The following is an 18,054-nucleotide window of genomic DNA, read 5'->3' on the forward strand; positions in this document are numbered from 1 at the left end:
AAAGTCGCGAGAGAGAGAGAGAGAGAGAGAGAGAGAGGGTGCGCCTGTCGTGCGGCGCCCCGGCTCCGGCGCCAGGCTGCGCGCCTCTCGTCGCCCAGCCTCTGACGGAGCGTGCGCGCACGCTGCCAACAGACGGAGGACGAGACTCCGCGCAGCGAGGACCGCGAGGCGCGGCGTCGCCTGGCCCGGGAGCGACAGCAGCGCCTGATGCGCCAGTTTGCCAACCGACAGCGCCAGTTCCAGGAGCAGATGGAGACCGGTGAGTGACGCCGCCATGCCCACGGCGGCGGCGAGCCTGCGCGTCCGCCACGCACGGCCGCGCTGTCCAGCTCTCTCGGTGCGCCTGATTCGTTCCCAGTCGGTGGCAGTGCCACGCCTGCACGTGTCACACTCAGCGTACGGTATTGATGTGCACTTGGACCCACCAGCTGATCACGCGGCATGAGGCGCCATGCTGAGTCACTAATGGCCACGAGCCGCACTGGACCTGTGGTCGTTCCCACTCGTCAGACGGGTCTGGTGCTGGCGGCCTGACCCACCCGTCCGCCCCCGCGTTGGCCGCACCCAGCTCACGCCGGCGCCCACGCCCGTGCCGCAGAGGAGCCCGAGGCGGCAGCCAGCAGCCGGCGCGCACGCAACGTACGCGAGTACGACTGCGTCATCTGCGGCCAGAGCTCAGCCAGCACGGACGAACGGCCGTTCGGGCTGGTGGTGCTGCTGCAGGCCACCTCGGTGCTGGCGCACCAGCACACCAGCACCGAGCCCCTGCAGCTGCCCACCGACCAGCAGTCGAGCCTGCAGCTGCGTCACCGGCTGCGCCACAACCGCGCCGGCTTCCTCGAGCACCGCCACGAGCGCCTCGGCAACACCTTCGAGAACGTGAGTCGGCGCCGGCCGCCGCCGCGGCTGGGGCGGGCAGACCGGGGCCGTCTCCCGACTGGCACGTATTTTCGTCGGTGATGCGCGGGGTAGGCGGCGGCGAGCGGCAGCGGTCACCCCGATAAGTCGCGACAGTCGTCATCGGTGTCGCGAGCCACTGAGCCCTGTCACGCCGGCGGGTAAGCGGATTGCGGACCGGTCGGCCGGTATGCGGCTGTGGATAATGAATCGGCGCTCAGCGCGGAAGCGCCGCGTCACGGCCCACGTATTGAAGTGATGCCGGCGTGTGCCGCGTTGTGCGCCGCTGGGTTCACTGCCGGTATATTCTGCGGTACGTGTCCACTCAACACGCGCAGGCATCAGCTCCACATCCCAGCTGTGCCATGTTTTGTTTTTAAGGTTGTGTTTTTGTGTGGGCTGTGGGTGCTGACCAGCTCTTCTGATTGAATCTCTCGGTTCACTTGGGTCTCTCCAAAATCCTGCAGTGACGCTGCCGTAACTGACTTACTGTCGCGGCTCTGTCGCAGTCTTTCTGTCTCCACGTGCTACCCTCTTCGGCCCGAATTAGAATATTGAAGCCCAAAACACGACAAAGTGTGTAGGGAGACCCGATCACGTGTCATTTACTGGCTTGGAGACGACGCGCCGCGGACCGGCCGGCGCGGGCGGCGGGGTGACGCCACCTCCGCACTGACGCGCCTCCTCTCCTCTCTGCCGACAGAAGTCCTGGCTGCTATCGATGAACATCGGCGTGTCAGGCGGTGTGCACGTGCAGACGTGCGGCCACCACATCCACCTGGACTGTCACCGGATGTACGTGCACTCGCTGACGGGCCACGACGCGCGCCAGCAGAGCATCAGCCTGCAACGCGGCGAGTACTCGTGCCCGCTGTGTCGCCAGCTGTGCAACAGCGTGCTGCCACTGCTGGAGGACGACGGCAGTCTGGCAGCCACGCCGCCGCAACCGGCCTACAGACGGGCCGAGGCCTACACCGCGGTTGCGCGCCTGCTCAACGACTGCCAGCCGCCCGAGGTGGGTCGTCTGGCCGAGATCCGGCCCCGCCGGCGCGGCGGGGGATGGCGCGCGCTCGTCCAGGGGCGGCGAACGGTCCGGCCGGTTCCGTGGACGTGGTGCCGAACTCGATCGGGCCTCGTTCAGCTTATGTGGTCGGTGTTTTTTTTCGCGGGGTGATCGAAATGCGGTGAAACAGCGACTTACTGGTGCTAATCATGGACTTACCTAATCGCTGACTGCGGTTGGGGCCCAAGTAATACCGGTGGCCAGGCGGTTTGACGTGAGCCGCTGGCTCCGTCGGCGTCAGCTCTGTCTGCACGATCTGACGTGTCCCGCCTCATGTGCTGCAGTACAACAGCAACTTCGGGGAGTCGATATCAAAGGCGATGGAGAGCATGACACACGTCACGTTCCCGAAGTACCGGAATACGACGCCGCAGTCGCCCGGCCATGAGAACGTGCTGCTGTTCGTCACGTCGATAGGTGAGTGGGCGGCGCCGCTGCGTGGGAAGGCCGCTCGTCGCCGTCGGTCCGCGGCTGCGGCCGCCGCCGACGGCCGGCCAGGCGCTGGGCCAGCGCTGGTGTGGAGGTCGACGCACGAGAAGCACGAGTCGCCCCGAAGCACGAGTTGTGAGGCGTTTGTGGAAGTGAAGTGGAAAGCGGCGGCCATAGAGGTGGCCAGCGGGGCGGTCGGTGTCGCCGCACGCGCCTGACCCCTGTCTCCCCACTCCCCGCAGCGCGGACGAACTTGGAGATGGAGGTGGTGCAGCGAAACGGCGGGCTCACCAACACGGGCGACGCGGCGGCCCAGCTGGTGCCCAGTGTCAAGCGCTCATGCTTGGTGCCACTACTCACCGTGCTCGGCTTCAACGCCAAGGTCCTGGCCGTGCGCGCCGACAACCAGTACCTGCCCGTCATGTGGGCCCAGCTCAACGGCCTGCCGCCGGGCGCGCGCACGGCACTCACGCTCTACCAGCCCGATGTGAGTGCGCGCGGGGAGGCCAGGGTCCAGGGCGCGGCCGGTGGGCCTTAGGTACCGCTGCTCGCGCGGTGGCGGGTACGGGCCCCGCGTACTGGCACGGGCAAAAAGATAAGGCGGGCTCTGCTGCCGTCCAGAGGCGAAAAGTGCGTAATCGTTTCCGACGTTGGGCTTTGCGTCATTCGAGTCATACCGATGAGCGCTTGTAACTTAACTACATCGGCGACTTTTGCATGTTAACGGCAATTGTAGCCCCTGTCATGACGAATGGCTCAGCCTGTACAATTCCGCTTTGGGCAGCAGATATTAGCAAGAGATCTCACTGTGACCTCAAATGCTCCAATGCGCTGTAATCCCTAAAGATCTTATGTGCTAAAAATCCTGGCTAATAATGAGAAACTTGAGTTACCTGCAGACGCCTTCAGGTGTATCATCATCGGCTTTTTAGCTTTCCCACTGAATTGTTTTGTCTTGCTGACCGACATCTTCTAATCTCCTAAGGCGCATCATGTGGATTTCAAACTCCTGTGCCGGTGTCAGCGCAGTTCGCCGATCTCGCCGTGGCTGGTGGGCGGACAGAACGAGCGCGTGCCGGCGGCGACGCTGAAAGCCATGTGTGACGGTGGGCCTGGTCATGCCGGTGCCGTGTGGTGACGCCGCCCACGCCGCCTCCAGGTGCCGCTGCTCCTGCGCGACCCGGCGTCGCTGCTGCTGCTGCTGGTGCTGACGCTGCCGCTACCGCTGCCGTCCCAGCTGTACTCGTGCGTGGTGCAGGCGCTCTACAACCTCACCTACGTGCAGGCGTGCGCGGCGCTGAGCTTCCACCTGTCGCTGACGCGCCGCCGAGAGCTGGCGCTCGCCCACCAGCGCATCCGCGGCGGCGGCAACCACATGAACGTGAGTGCCGCGCGCGCCCGAGGGCGGCGCTGACCGGGCCGTGGCCTCCCGTGGTCTCTGCCGGTGTCGACGCGGTACGTTGTCCGGCGCGGACTGCTGGCGTTGTTGGTGGAGTTACAGCGGCGTTGGTACCCGTGCGACCGACAGTGTGACGCTGATTGAGCTGTGTGGAGATCGGGCGCGATGGCTTGTCTGTCGCACCAAGCCTTCCAGTTCGCGTTTCCCGTGCGAAGCAGTGGTGATGCGCCGGTCAGGGCGGCCGCGGCGTGTCGAGCGTCTTGGATAGCTGTCTGCTGTAGCTCGGTCGTGTCGCCATCGCATTATCTTAGAGCCCACTCCTCCCTTGCCTGGAGATGATAGCTAGTAATGACCTGGCGGCCACGTCATATGGATGCCCGCGATCTGCGCGCACGCGAGCGTGGCTCAGCCTGCTGGCGCGCGGGCGGCCTCCGGCGGCGAGCCGGTCCTGACCCGGCGTCCGCTCCCCTCCGCCAGAGCATGCCGTCGATCCTGGGCCGGGTGGTGGAGCTGCTCTCGTCCGTGCCGGGCCTGTACGTGGAGGACTCGGGGATGGAGCCGCTGGTCGACCAGTCGTCGGCTCAGCTGGCCGATCAGCTGAACGCTCGGTGCCTGCCGTTCCTGCGGCTGGCCGCCGTGCTGCGCCAGCACCTCTACCAGCTGACGCTGCCCGACCCGCGCCGGCCCGAGCAAGAGCTGCCGGCGCTGCTGCGCTTCCTCGAGCTGTCGTCGGCCGGCGACGGCGGCGCGCCCGAGGCGGCGCCGCTCGGCCAGCTGGCCGCCGGCGCGCTCTCGTGGGTCACCGCGGACGGCGAGCCGGTGGTGCGCGCGTGGTGTCAGGAGTACAGGAGTCTGGCGGCGCAGAGTCAGAGCGCCTCGCGCGAGCTGGTGCATCAGCAGCGCTGGTGCCAGCCGCAGCTCCTCAGACTGCCGCAGCAGTACAAGACCATCTTCCTGGTATGTGGTGGCGCCGCTGCGCCGGGCTGGGCAGCGACGTCTGTGATCGGCACGGGCGGGGCTCATGTGCGGCGTCGCATGCGATTTAGTGCTTAGTTTATGTGTCATGTGTAGTGTGGACCCTCCTGTTCTGGCTGGGCTGTTGGACTATAGTACCACCTATAGATGAACACTTCTGTCATGCTCACATTCAGCGCCGACCTTTTGGCGAACAGGGTTGCCCTCCGACGGCTACTGCCGTCTTCTTCTGACGAGTAGCGCTGTCCCCCGGCGGCCAGTTCCGTCCTCTGACGACTATTGCCGTCCTCGGCTGGCTCGTCATGTGCCATCACCTACTGTGCCGCTCCGGCTATCATGCCGCGCTGTGACGTGTCACCTACCGTGCCGCGCCGTGACGCGTCACGCCGTGCCGGCAGTTCTACCACCGGCGGCACTGCGCGCGCTGCCAGACGGTGCCCAAGGAGCCGACCGTGTGCCTGCTGTGCGGCACTCTGGTGTGCCTGCGCGGCCAGTGCTGCAAGGTGGGCGCCGCCAACGAGGCGGTGGCCCACTCTGTGGACTGCGGCGCCGGCACCAGCATCTTCCTGGCCGTCAACTCGAGCACGATCATCGTGATCCGCGGCCGTCGCGCCTGCCTCTGGGGCTCCGTCTACCTGGACAGCTTCGGCGAGGAGGACCGCGACCTCAAGTACGTGTCGGCGGCGCTGGTCTGCCACGGGGCGCGGGGCGGTCCTCGTGTTAGCTCGGGGCACGCCTGCGGGGGGGGGGGGGTGCGGCTCCCTCTGTGGTGGCGGGGCTAGTCTGTCGCGGTGCGTGGTGCTGTCTTCATGTTTGCCCCGGGCCTAAGGGGGCTGGCATGGTTCCCTCTGTGTCGGCTGGGAGTCTGCCGCGGGCCGCGGCGCAGGCTGCTGGCTGCTATCAGTATAATGGTGCTGCTTCGTTCCTCTTTGTTGGCTGGGACCTGTTCGGGGGTTGCGGCGCAGGCGGGGTGGACCGGCGCGCTTGCGTATGGTGGTGCTACTCCTTCCCTGTGTGCCGGTGGCTGTGGGGGTGAGGCCACAGAGCATTACGATGCCTTTAGTTGCTCATGTCGAGGGGGCGGGCGTTCAATCCCCCTTGTGTTCTATAGGATGTGTCTGTCCTTTCGACATTTGTTTGGTCCAGGGGAAGAAAATGGGCATTTCAAGTGTTGTCGGGAGGTAACCATGTTGTTTGTAAAATGCCATTCATAACCTACACCTCGCTACTGCTCAGCATCATGTGTTGCGATACCTGTTCTCATTAAAACTGGCCATTCTTTCCTCCTTCGAAAAGAAAAGTTCTATCGGTTTCTTAAACCAGTTCACCGTGAAATTACCAACGTTGTGCGACCCATTCTTATTTTTCCATAGCTTGTGGATCCTGTTTGATCTCCCTCCGCTACCTGAGGCCGTCAGACATCATGAACTTTCAGTCCTTACCTGACCGTGACGGGCCTGTAAAAACAGACCGGATTTGTTGCATTCTTAAACTTCGCAACCGGAGCATTAACATTCAGGCTACTATGAGAAGGGAAGTTGGAAGCTCTGTATCGTTTCACGGACGCAGTCACCTGCGAAATCGACGCACGCGCCAGGATAATTTGCTACATACACCCCGCCCCTACCCTACGTGCAGCCAACGGATGCAGGTTTTCTCTGGAGAACACAGACGTTGTGCAGCGCCCTCCCGGCAATATTGTCAGAGCGTGCCTGGTCATCTTTTTACTTGACGTTGAAACCCTGTTTGCGGATACGTCTGGGGAGTCGCGAGGTGGACGTCTGTGTTTGGTAGTCTGTTTATGCGTCTGTTTCTGTAAAGGCATGCACGTATGTTGTTCCCATCGTTACCAATGGTTTTTGCTCCAAGAACGCTGGGTGTTTGGGTCTCGTTTTTATCGTGGATCGCCCCAGGATCGTTTAACACACGACCCTTAGTCCCGTGTACGTGTGACGACGGAGGGCCCGCCTGCGTGCAGACATTGCGTGTGACAACGGAGGGCTCTTCTGGGTGCAATCCTGTGTGCGTGCGACAACTGAGGGTCCGTCTGGGTGCAGTCCTGTGTGCGCGTGACACGGAGGGCCCGCCTGGGTGCAACCCTGTGCGTGTGACACGGAGGGCCCGCCTGGGTGCTCCCGGCCGGCGCCGTAACACTGCGCCCGTGCGCGGCAGGCGCGGCCGCCCGCTGTTCCTCTGCGAGGAGCGCTACCGGCTGCTGCAGAACCTGTGGATATCGCACGCTTTCGACAACACGCGGCGCCGCTGGATCTGGCACAAGGAGATGCTCTGACCGGGCGGTCGCCCGGTCGGGGCGCACCCCTGACAGGACTGACGGCGCTGGCGCCCTCTGTCGGCCGGCGGGGCAGCAGCGGGCCCCGCATCCCTCTCTCTGTGCCAGTGTGTGATTGGTCGGGCGACGAGCGCCGGCCGGAGCGCGCCACGCACGGCCCGCTCGCCGCCAGGCCGCGCGGCGGTTGTTCATTGTTGGGGCCGGGGCGGCGCGCTCCGGCGGTGTGGGTGGCGCGTGCTCGCGCGCGCCGCCCTGTGATCGTGTGTGGCGTCGTTGTCGGGCCGTGTGTCAGTACTGGTATATGATAAGCTTTATGGAGTTATATTGCGGCGGAGTGACAGCGGCGGCCGGCGGCGAGTGATTGGGGAGTCTGTTCCTGGCGTGTGCAATTCAACGGAGACTGTAGCGTTGTACATTCCAGAGCTGTTGGTAGTGAATAACATGTGCGCTCCCAGCTAGAGCTAATTGCGTGTTTGTATGTTTCGATTCGTTCGTGTATATGCAAGTTTATGAATATGTAGACAATAAACATTTGGTCGGGGTGTGGGAAGCGTGCCGCGCTAAGTTCACACCCCCCTTGTACTGTACTGTACTGTATTGTATACTTCGTTGGCGAGTTTTACTAGTGACAAGTGGGCGTCAACGTTCCGCGTCTCTTACTATGCCAGTGTGCTGGAATGTTCTGCTAAATAAATCTTAACATTGTGAAAGTGACTGGGCGTCTTTTCGGGCTTGCGAAGCAGACAGCGGTGGTCGCGGGCAGCACTCGGCACGCGGTGTTAGTCACGTGCGCTCCATTGTCCGTAAACTTACCCCCACCACGTCCGCTTCTGCGCGGCACCCGTTCCCCGCAGGCCGGATGCCAAGTCAGCATGGCCCAGTGTATTGTATTATACCCCCTTGCCGCCACCTACAACGGGCAGCCAGCCGCCGTCACGTCGCGTCGCCGTTGAGGACGAACGTCTCGTGCAGCACGGGTCCGCGCCGGCCGTCCAGTTCCGGCCGCAGCCAGACGCGCAGCTCGCAGTTGGCACACTCGGCCGCCAGCTGCAGTCGCGGCTGGCGCACCTTATGTTCGCTAACGCCGGCGGCGCCCTGCTCCACCCAGACGCGGTAGCTGACGCTCCGGCCGGCCGGCACGTTCAGCGGCGCCCGCCACTCGAGCAGGCGGCTGTCGCCGAGCGTGGCGGCCTCCAGTCCACGTGCCGGCCCGGGGAACCAGAGCGGTGGTGGCGGAGGCGACGGCCCGGGCCGCGCCGCGGCCAGCGCCGCCGCCGCCGCCTCGGCCGCCGCCGCGGCGTCCACCACCGTGTCCTGGTAGACGCGGTAGAGGAAGGCCGGGTTCGCTGCAGCAGAGTGTGTCGGGCACCTCCGACAGCGCCTGCACGCGGCGCCGCTCGTCGTCGGGCAGGTGCGCCAGGCCGCCGCGGTCGGCCGGCGCGTCGACGTGCGCCACGCTGGCGGCCTCGTCGCGGTTGCCCCAGGCGCGGTAGCCGAGCCCGCGTCGTTGGCACAGCTCCCGGTACGGCTGGTACCGCTCCGGTCGCAGGCCAAACGGGAACAGCTCGAGCACGCCGGCGCCCGGCGGCAGGAACAGCGCCAGCGCCAGCCCCGAGCCGTGCATGCCGACCAGCAGCGCCGCGTCGCCGGCCAGCGCCAGCGCCGCCGCCACGCCGGCCTCCTCCAGCGCCAGCCGCCGCACGGGCAGCCGCAGCCGCGCCGCCAACGCCGCCGCCAGCTCCGGCTCATTGACAATGCGGCGCGACTCGGTGCGCGAGAGCAGCAGCACGTGGCGCGCGGCGCCGGCCGGCCGGTCCGGCGCCAGCCGCGCGGCCAGCAGGGCTGCGAAGTCCGCCAGGTGCTGAGGCTGGCCGGCGGCCGGTAGTGGCGCCTGCGGCTGTGCGAAGCCGTACTGGTACCACAGCGTGTCGGCGCGCAGGCCCAGCCGCGCCCGCTCGAAACAGTGCACCGCGCCGTCGGCCAGCGCGCCCGTCAGCAGCGGCGCCGCGCCCGTCAGGGCGGCGTACAGCGGCGCGAGCGGCGGCGGCGGCACCACGCCGCGCACCAGCAGCCGCCAGCGGCGCGCGCAGCCGGCCAGCCGGCCCTCGCACAGCTGCAGCAGCGTCACGTAGGCGGGCAGCAGGTCGTCGTGCAGCACGTGCATCAGGTTATCCGGCTTGAACGGCTCGAAGACGAGGAAGCGGCCGCGGTGCAACACGGCGCCGCGGCCGGCCAGCAGGCTAGCGTTCGCCGGCACCAGGTGCAGGTCGAACAGGTTGTGGTCGACGACCGGGCTGAGCTTGAGCAGCGGCCGCAGGTCGTCGGCGCCGCGCACGCCCGCGTACCGCGTCCGCTCCGAGTACAGCAGCACGAACTGGTCGTCGTCGGGCATGTAGCAGAGGTTGGTGACTAGGCAGTGGCGCGTGGCGGGCGTGTCGCCCTCGCAGAACAGTGAGGAGAAGGCGTCCGGCGCCAGCGGCTCGGTCTCGGGCTCCGTGTCCGGGGTGGCGTCCCGGCCGCGGCCGAGCAGCGCCACCACCATGGCCGCCGCACACAGCAGAGCCGCTGCCGCGTACGAGCGCATGGCGGCGTCCACATGCGTGCACCTGAAAACAGGGCATCTGTTAGGTGGGCTCGTAGGTGTGCATACTCGGCACGGGCGCTAGTTCGAGCTACGACACTTCCATGGCGATGTGGGGAGGTTCTCGCCCATGGTCTGAAGGTGACACGGATGCAGGATAGTCCATGTCGGGAAGCCATGTGCCCGCTTTTGCGGTGCTTACTTCCTACGTTGAAACCTCGCGAGGGTTTCAACTGCGTCACCCCGTGGAAGTGGCCAGGACTTTACAGACATGATCTTATTTTCGGTGAAAACAAATTAAGATCTCGAAAAATCGTCCGGTTCTACAAAAACAAGCCTGCCTTTGACCAATACCAATGGAAACGAACTACACGTAGGTTAATCGTTTGACGTCTAGCATGTAGGGGTCGGGGCTAAAATTGGGTGCAGGGGCCCTCCCGAACCTTCCGGACCCCGTGACATCGCAGGGCCCCCCAACAGTAGTCCAACGGCCCGCACTTTAGTTACCTCTTAGGTCCACCATGCTTGAAAAACACTGGGCACCATTTGTTTAAAAATATGCTGACTGCCCCCCCCCCCCCCCTCCCCTACAGCAGTACTGCCGCGGTCAACGCAACTGGTCGCACAAACCATAGGTGAGAAACGGACACTATCAGCATGCTGTCGGACCTTGTGCACACAAATCAATACATGTTGGAATTCACGGAACCCGAGGCGGCCATAGCCCATCGGAGTTGCCCCCCCCCCCCCCTTGCAACGTTGTCTCGCATCCGATCCTCTCCGGTGCGATGTTTCTGTTGAGGAATGAGCGCTGCTGACCGATTGTCATGCGGCGTTGGGCACCCCTTCAGCATAGCACTGAATGACGAAACCTTTCGTCATGCAGTCTTCGACTTGGGAACATGGATGACGCAAGTGACGTCAGCTTTTTGTAATATGCCAGCAGAATAGCCTACCTGAACGAAATTAAACTTTCGATACCTGCCAATTGCTGCAATTATGGTGAGTCCCGGCATGGAGTGGGGTTTTACATGTATCTACCCATGATTCGTTCGGCAATGCCTGTCTTGCCTTAACTCTGAACACAGAACCGAACAGCGGCTAGGACAACCAAAAAGCTCGCTAAAACGGCTAGGATAACCAAAAAAAGCTCGCTTAAACGCTACCCATTCCCGATAAGACATGGAAACAGGGTCTTTCAAAAAGGTGTTGGCGGTCCCCCCTCTTTCATGAACCTCCACTTCCGATTGAAATTCACTGAAGTGGTGCGAATGATATCAACACCAATGACGTCATAATTTAGTAACCCGCCTACGGCCGCCAAACAAATGAGTCAATCTGGCTCTAGCGTTACATTTGCGACACACACCGCAATGCGCTGTGGGACCATCTAGCAAATAGGCGGCGTTCGCACGGAAGTGAAAGGTGAGGATAACCAAGTTATCACAAGGGTTTGCTTGCAGGATGGGTGATGATAAAATGATACAGAAGTTTCAGCTCGTTGGTCTAAGTGAGAAAAAGGCGCAGGAGACTCTCAAGAATGAACTGGTATCGGGGAACCTTTCTAAGGTGATCGACGAGGCGCTTCGACACTCGCCATCTGGATTATCCAAAACAGTTGGAAATCTGCTCTATGGCTGTGCAACGAAAGTGAAAAAGCAAATCCTGGACCACTTGCCTCTGCTTGCTGAGTACATAGCAAAAGAGAAGATCGACACTGATGCCCGTCTGAGTGCAGCTTTGGAGTATTTGTTATCAAGCCCAAGTGCTCCAGTCAATCTTAAAGCTTTTGAAAGTGCTTGTGGGGTTGGAGTCATTGTAACACCTCAGCAGATATCTGCCTCTGTTACCAAGCTTTTAAAACATCACAAAAAGGAACTGCTAGAAAAGAGGTACCAGTTCAGCATTGGCATCATCCTGGGAAGCTTGCGGAAAGAGCTGCCATGGGCAGATGGTAGGCTGGTGAAGACGGAAGTGGATGCACAGATCTTGTCAATGCTTGGGCCAAGAACCGAAGAAGATAGTGCACCAGCATCAAAAAAGAAAACAAAGAAGGAAAAGACTGAGACATCAAATAATGGTACTGGTGCTGGTGGGGACATAGAATCCTCAGATGGTGCAGCAACAATCACTGAGTTGATGAAAAAAGTCAGCTTTCACAAACCTGGTGAGAACTATAAAACTGATGGGTATGTTATCACCAACAACACAATGAAGCACATGGAAAAACACCTGGCTTTAACCAAAGGTCAGGTGAGAACAAGATTTCCTCCAGAGCCCAATGGCATCCTTCACATTGGCCATGCAAAAGCCATCAACATCAACTTTGGTTATGCTGCAGCCCATGATGGCATCTGCTTTCTCCGATATGATGACACAAACCCTGAGAAGGAGGAGGAAAAGTTCTTTGTTGGTATCCTGGACATGGTGCAGTGGCTTGGCTACAAGCCACACGACATCACCCATTCATCTGACTACTTCGATCAGCTGTATGAGTGGGCGCGAGAGCTGATCACGAAGGGCCTGGCCTACGTCTGCCACCAGACCGCGGAAGAGGTGAAGGGCATCAACTCGCCGGCCTCGCCCTGGCGCGATCGCCCGGCCGCAGAGAGCCTCCAGCTGTTCCAGGACATGAAGAACGGCAAGATCGAGGAGGGCGCCGCCACGCTGCGGCTCAAGGTCACGCTTGAGGAGGGCAAGCAGGATCCGGTGGCCTACCGGATCAAGTTCGTGCCGCACCACCGCACCGGCGACCGCTGGTGCATCTACCCCACCTACGACTACACGCACTGTCTGTGCGATTCGCTGGAGAACATCACACACTCGCTGTGCACCAAAGAGTTCCAGGCGCGCCGCTCCTCCTACTACTGGCTCTGTAACGCCGTCGACACGTACTGCCCCGTCCAGTGGGAGTACGGCCGGCTCAACGTCGGCTACACGGTGGTGTCGAAGCGCAAGATCGGCCGCCTGATCTCGGAGGGCCTGGTGGCCGACTGGGACGACCCGCGCCTGTTCACGCTGACGGCGCTGCGGCGGCGCGGCTTCCCGGCGCAGGCCATTAATAACTTCTGCGCGCGGCTCGGCCTGACCGGCGCCCAGATCGTCATCGAGCCCGAGATGCTCGAGTCGGAGGTGCGCGACGCGCTCAACGCCAGCGCGCCGCGCGCCATGGCCGTGATCGAGGCCGCTGAAGGTGACGATCGAGAACCTGCCGGCGGCGGCGGCCGGGCCGCTCCAGGTGCCCGACTTCCCCAACGAGCCGCAGCGCGGCGCCCACCAGGTCACGCTCGGCGCCGAGATCTTCATCGAGCGCTCCGACTACCGGGCCGCCGACGAGAAGGGCTACCGCCGGCTGACGCCCGGCCAGCCGGTCGGCCTGCGCCACGCCGGCTTCGTGGTGCGCCTGGAGCGCGAGGTGCGCGACGCGGCCGGCGCGCTGACCGAGCTGCGCGTCACCTGCCAGCCGGTCAGCGCCGCCGAAAAGCCCAAGGCGTTCATCCACTGGGTGTCGAGCCCGCGCCCGTGCGAGGTGCGCCTCTACGAGCGCCTGTTCCGGCACAAGAACCCGGAGGACGCGGCCGAGGTGCCCGGCGGCTTCCTGTCCGACGTCAACCCGGACTCGCGCACCGTGTGCACGGCGCTGCTCGACGGCCGGTTCCGCGCCAACGTCTACGACCGGTTCCAGTTCGAGCGCGTCGGCTTCTTCTCCGTGGATCCGGACTCCACCGATGAGCGGCTGGTGTTCAACCGGACCGTGACGCTCAAGGAGGACACTGGGAAGAACTGACCGCCGGGGGGCACGAGGCCCGCTGCGAATGCTTCGCTTTGTTTGTTACGGCCGCTTGGTCCTGTCTTGGAACAATACAAGGCGAGTTGGTTCGGTGCCTGGCTGTTCTTTAGTTTCGATCTCAGATGTCATTAACTTGACGGTCGCGAAGTTTTGATGTGCAGGTATTATCGTGAACTGGCCTCGGCGAGCTCGTCCGGAGTGATGTCGGGACTTTTATGCACTGCATTGGGATGACTTCTCGGCGCATGTGGGTTCCAAGTTGGGGACGGGAAATTGCACGGGGGCCTGGAACTTCTAATTAACACGGATTCAGGTAATATTCAACCGATAAAACACACTTAACTGGCGCGGGTTGAGAAAGAACTCCTTCCCACCGGTCTGGTTGTAACAGTACATTTAGCACAGTAATATAGCATGCGAGAAAGTACTGGCACCATGGAACAGTGATCAGATGCGGCACCATCTAGCAACGTAATAATATAGCATTATTTTGTTCCACTGACTTAAGTCGGTCCAACAACGATGCGATTATTCAAGATTTCATTTGGGGAAAAAAAATCTGGATCGCTACCGCCGTTCACTAGCGGATCCCCGTAGCATAAGCTGTGAGTACAATGGTGGTATGTTTGCGCAATGTTAATGCAATATTTATGCATTTATTCATGCATGTTTATGATGCAACCCACAGTTAATGGCTGGGATGTGGTCCAGGTCAGAACCATATCCTGGATTTCAGCGTGGGATCGATGCTTGTTCCTGTCTTCCGGCCCCCAGAAATGCACTTCCTTATCGCTGCCCGTTCTTCCGGCACAACTTGGGTATCAAATGGATCACATGTATCACGGTGACGAACACGGTGCAGTATTCGCTGCTCAATACGGTGCAGTATTCGCCACTCAAAAACACTACACTTTGTGTCCGTTAGACGGTTGTCACATTATAGGGTGACAATGCCGGCCCCAAAGCTAATAACCCCGCCCCTCCCCATTACCTCGTCCGCAAGGCTCCCGTGTTTCCATGTTTTAGGTTTCAGGCTTCAGGATTCCCACGCTTCCTCCCCACCCCTCCCCCCCCCCCCCCCCCCCCCCCCCAGCATTGTGGGGCTCCATGAAATTGACTTGAGGTATCAAGCATTGTAAGTTACAAATTTCAAGGTTAACAATTTTAGTGTTGAGCTGTAGGCCTTTGTGAGATTTATTTGATACCTCCTGGCTGATGGGGTACATGTTTCAGACTTGGAGTGTGCATGGCAGAGTGCCACCTTTTGAAGCAAAAAAGACGAAAATGGCAGTTTCACTTATTCAGCAGAGTCAGCTGGTTCCATGGGACCTACCAGGATTTAGGAGGCAGTATACTTGATTCATCCATCATGCATACCAGAAAGCTGTGGCTAGCCAATTTCCAACAGTACAAGCTGCAGTGAGTGAGGTGCTTACAGGCCCAGATGGAGAACAGCAGCAGTATTAATTGGTAATGTTTTGGAGTTCCAGACATTTCCTGTACAATGACATGAAACTATATCATGAGTGCTCTCAAACTGTTAATTAAATGCTCGATTAAATGCAACTAAATGCTTTGATTATCATTAGAATAAGCAATGGAGAACCACAGGGTACCTGACACTACCTGAAGTCCTGGGGGGAGGGCAAGTGAGCAAGGCTGTGTCAGGTACCCAGAGCCCCCCCCCCCCCCCTAGGAGCCAAATCTCTTGAGACCAAACAGAACCAACTCATTAACAACAGTCTAAGCCTGGATACCCTAGTATTTATGTTATGCTGTCTATAGCAAACAGCATGGGTAAGAGCAATATTCCAGACATCACAGAAGGGCATGCAAGAATTACATACATATCAGGTCCCCCTACATATGGAAATACTAGCTATGCACTGGTTATGGTCAAATGCTAAGATGCATTAATGGTGTGGCCCAAATGGCATGCTTTGACCATCACATTTCTGCCATAATCGTACCAGTGGTAAATACATATGAGCATCTTCATGTATGCAGGGAGTCAAATTTCACACAACACATAACACATCACACTGCATAACACATACCTAGCACCAACTGGTGGGAATGCAGTCCCCCATTCAGTTGTGAAGGGGGGGGGACTCTAACTCCCCTCCATATCAGCTCAAGGCCCACTGAACTTAGGCTCCAGGTCCTCTCACCTTGGACTCCAGGACCCCTCAACTTGGACTCCAGGACCTCTCAACTTGGACTCCTGCCCCCCAAGACTTTGAGAAAAAGTAAGTAAAATCTGGTAGTAAAATCTGGTAAAATCTGGTAGACCCATTTGAAGCACATTTTGAGAGCAGGTAGTGTAACTTTTCACTACTAAGCCTGCCACTCCCATAACTCATTTGGCACCCCAGACTAACAAAAACTGGCCCAGCACCAGCAAGATAACATTAATTGTCTTGGTAAATACAGTGCAAAGGTAAGGGCAGACTGGAGAAGGGGAAATGTGAGACATTGAATTAAATCACATAGGAATGCATATCAAATACAATTTTTGTTTGCTGGCTTCTTTACAGGGTAATCCAGAGAACATGATAACATAAACATCAGGATAGTGGGTACCTAGAGCCCTGGAGGCAAACATTCAGCAGTAGTGGTGAGCAGGCAATGAGTAAAATGCCTATGTTGCATTACATGCTTCCAGCAGAGCCAGTACAGTTTTTATGGCTCTAGAGGACCAGAACTGTACAAATTGCCAGTTATTCATATTCCTTGACTGATATGGATGTTATTCAATGAGTGCCTTATTTCATATCATGATACTTGGTGACTGATAACATGTTAACAAGACATCACTTAAGTTTCATCATTGCCACAGTATTCCATTGAAGATAGCATATAAATAAGACTGCAGAACCAATACCAAGTTAAGATCTAGTAAATTTTGGTATAAATCCTGCCACCCAACAAGAGCACCACTTTTGGAGATTTAGAATGCCCACACCCACCTCTCACCCAACTTTGAAAACCTGCACCAATTCTGCAAGGCAAGTTGCCTGAAAGGCCCACACAACCCTGGTAATGTTATTTTTCATTCCCAATACAGAATTATGGCTCATTTTCAAGACAGCAGAAGAACCAACACATGCAATCCCTTGGTCCCAGGTAAAAATATTCCCTCTCCCAGACAAATTCCTCTTCATCCTTCAGAAAGATCTTCAAAAGAAACCACTTATCCAGAAAAGAAAGCAAACAACTACAACTGACACCAACAGCAAGTACCAAGATTGAATTTACATTTACTTGGATTTGTATGACTTTTCAACCAATAAACACATGCAGGCATACCAAATAAGCAAACAAAAATTGGTCATTGTAATCCCAAAGGTAGCAGATACTTTGAACCAGCCAAGCTGTCAATTTAACAAAGAAGAATTAGCATACACACTGTAAATGGACTTCCTCACAGGTAAACACATGTCAGAAAAAGAATATCAAGAACAATCTCCGTGGCCAGCAAGTATCACAATACCAACCTTTCAAACTGCATAGACAGCAGTAGATACCTGGATGACGGCTGACTACATTGCCTTCGTCCAGTAACGAGGCTTACAGTTTAGCTACAAAGCTTCTTTAATGATGAAATTTTACCCCAAACGTCCTCAATACGGGCGTACACAACGACCTACCAGCCTCGGCACCTCACAACCACATAGCATTAAACCAAAAGGTAGGCATAGCAATTCGTACGAGCGCGCCATAAATGACCTTATGCGTAGCCTGCGTACAGCTGATGATCCATTCAAACGTCACAAGCAAATACGCAGCTCGTTCATACTTCACGCAAAGGCCACCCCTATGCATTAGAGCTGCGACTTTTGGAGATTTGGAATATCCGCACCCGCCATGCATCCAGATCTCAAAACCTGCATCCACCCTGCGTCTAAATTGTTAGGCCTGCATCCGCCCCGGAAAGCACCCCCCCCCCCGAAAAAGCCCGCATGGTACCGTCGAGCGCATCAAATGAGGAAGGTTTCGCAGCGGTCGGAGTGGTAAGTTCTGAGATCTGAGTTGCCTGCAAGCAAAGGTTTGGGATTTTGTGAAGTTAATGGTTTTTATTTGGTAGCGCAGCAGGAGAGGAGTACCAGTGGCGCGTGCCCCCGTCTCTTAGGTTCCGATTAAGGGCCCGAAGGGCCTGAAAGACCGGTCGGAGATTGCTTTCAGGGGCCTCGGCCCGCAGGGCCAGGCACTCCAATGCTGGCCAGAGGGTCTTGCGTGCTGCTCAGGGGTCCACCGAGTCGATAAGGGCCTGTATTTCGGTAAGACATCACCAGTACGCACCAGTACCAGTAAAGGACCCCCTCCCATAGGATCGTGATTTTAGATGTCAGTAAGAGAATCCGTTGCACCGATAGGGACCACTAACGCAGAGCGTTCCTCTATTTTGGCCAGAGATTGCGAATAACGAACAGTCGGCTGTGTTGGTTTGACCTCTTGGGGCCCATTTCCCAAGCAGGGGTAAGACCGGGCCTGCGATTTGCATTTGTCAGAGCCTCTGCAACAACGCAGGGCCAGTGCCTAACATGATGTTCTGTGTCAACAAGGGGTCTTGAGTTAGTTGAGGGAAGATCTGCTCAACAGGGACAGGGACGGGAGCCCGAGTGGCGGA

At 58.8% G+C, this 18,054-nt stretch overlaps 3 protein-coding genes across 3 annotated transcripts in view; 2 read left to right on the forward strand and 1 right to left on the reverse strand.

The window, feature by feature from the left end:
* Ubr3 (Ubr3 ubiquitin ligase) overlaps positions 1–7,226 on the forward strand; it is a 53,715-nt gene extending 46,489 nt beyond the window's left edge. The window contains exons 21-29 of the mRNA XM_037219603.1: positions 133–259; positions 599–879; positions 1,601–1,912; positions 2,245–2,377; positions 2,632–2,876; positions 3,549–3,770; positions 4,266–4,745; positions 5,162–5,433; positions 6,936–7,226. Of these exons, the coding sequence (XP_037075498.1) occupies positions 133–259; positions 599–879; positions 1,601–1,912; positions 2,245–2,377; positions 2,632–2,876; positions 3,549–3,770; positions 4,266–4,745; positions 5,162–5,433; positions 6,936–7,053 (2,190 nt within the window). The 3' untranslated portion in view covers positions 7,054–7,226. The remainder of the gene's footprint in view (positions 1–132; positions 260–598; positions 880–1,600; positions 1,913–2,244; positions 2,378–2,631; positions 2,877–3,548; positions 3,771–4,265; positions 4,746–5,161; positions 5,434–6,935) is intronic.
* A 760-nt stretch (positions 7,227–7,986) lies between these two features.
* On the reverse strand, positions 7,987–17,096 carry LOC119096709 (protein O-linked-mannose beta-1,4-N-acetylglucosaminyltransferase 2). The gene is made up of 3 exons (XM_037219604.1): positions 16,922–17,096; positions 9,165–9,659; positions 7,987–8,224 (listed from the first exon to the last, which is right to left on the reverse strand). Exons 1-3 carry the CDS (start codon positions 16,933–16,935, stop codon positions 7,987–7,989), a joined length of 747 nt encoding a protein of 248 aa, XP_037075499.1. The 5' UTR covers positions 16,936–17,096.
* Positions 11,019–13,517, forward strand: GlnRS (Glutaminyl-tRNA synthetase). Its single transcript, XM_037219792.1, is given in 2 exon segments — positions 11,019–12,817; positions 12,819–13,517. Coding segments are annotated over 2 exon segments (2,322 nt in total). The 5' UTR covers positions 11,019–11,098; the 3' UTR covers positions 13,422–13,517.
* Positions 17,097–18,054: the final 958 nt, after the last annotated feature.

Source organism: Pollicipes pollicipes, unplaced genomic scaffold (genome assembly GCF_011947565.3).
Source record: "Pollicipes pollicipes isolate AB1234 unplaced genomic scaffold, Ppol_2.1 Scaffold_4295;HRSCAF=5057_pilon_pilon_pilon, whole genome shotgun sequence".
NCBI classification, from domain to species: Eukaryota; Metazoa; Arthropoda; class Thecostraca; order Pollicipedomorpha; family Pollicipedidae; genus Pollicipes; species Pollicipes pollicipes.

Coding starts and splice junctions, on each gene's coding strand:
- LOC119096709 (XM_037219604.1), bottom strand. Junction 8,225..9,164: donor TACGTGACGCTGCTGCAGCT/GTGCGAGGGCCG, acceptor GCTCGGCGACAG/CCGCCTGCTCGAGTGGCGGG.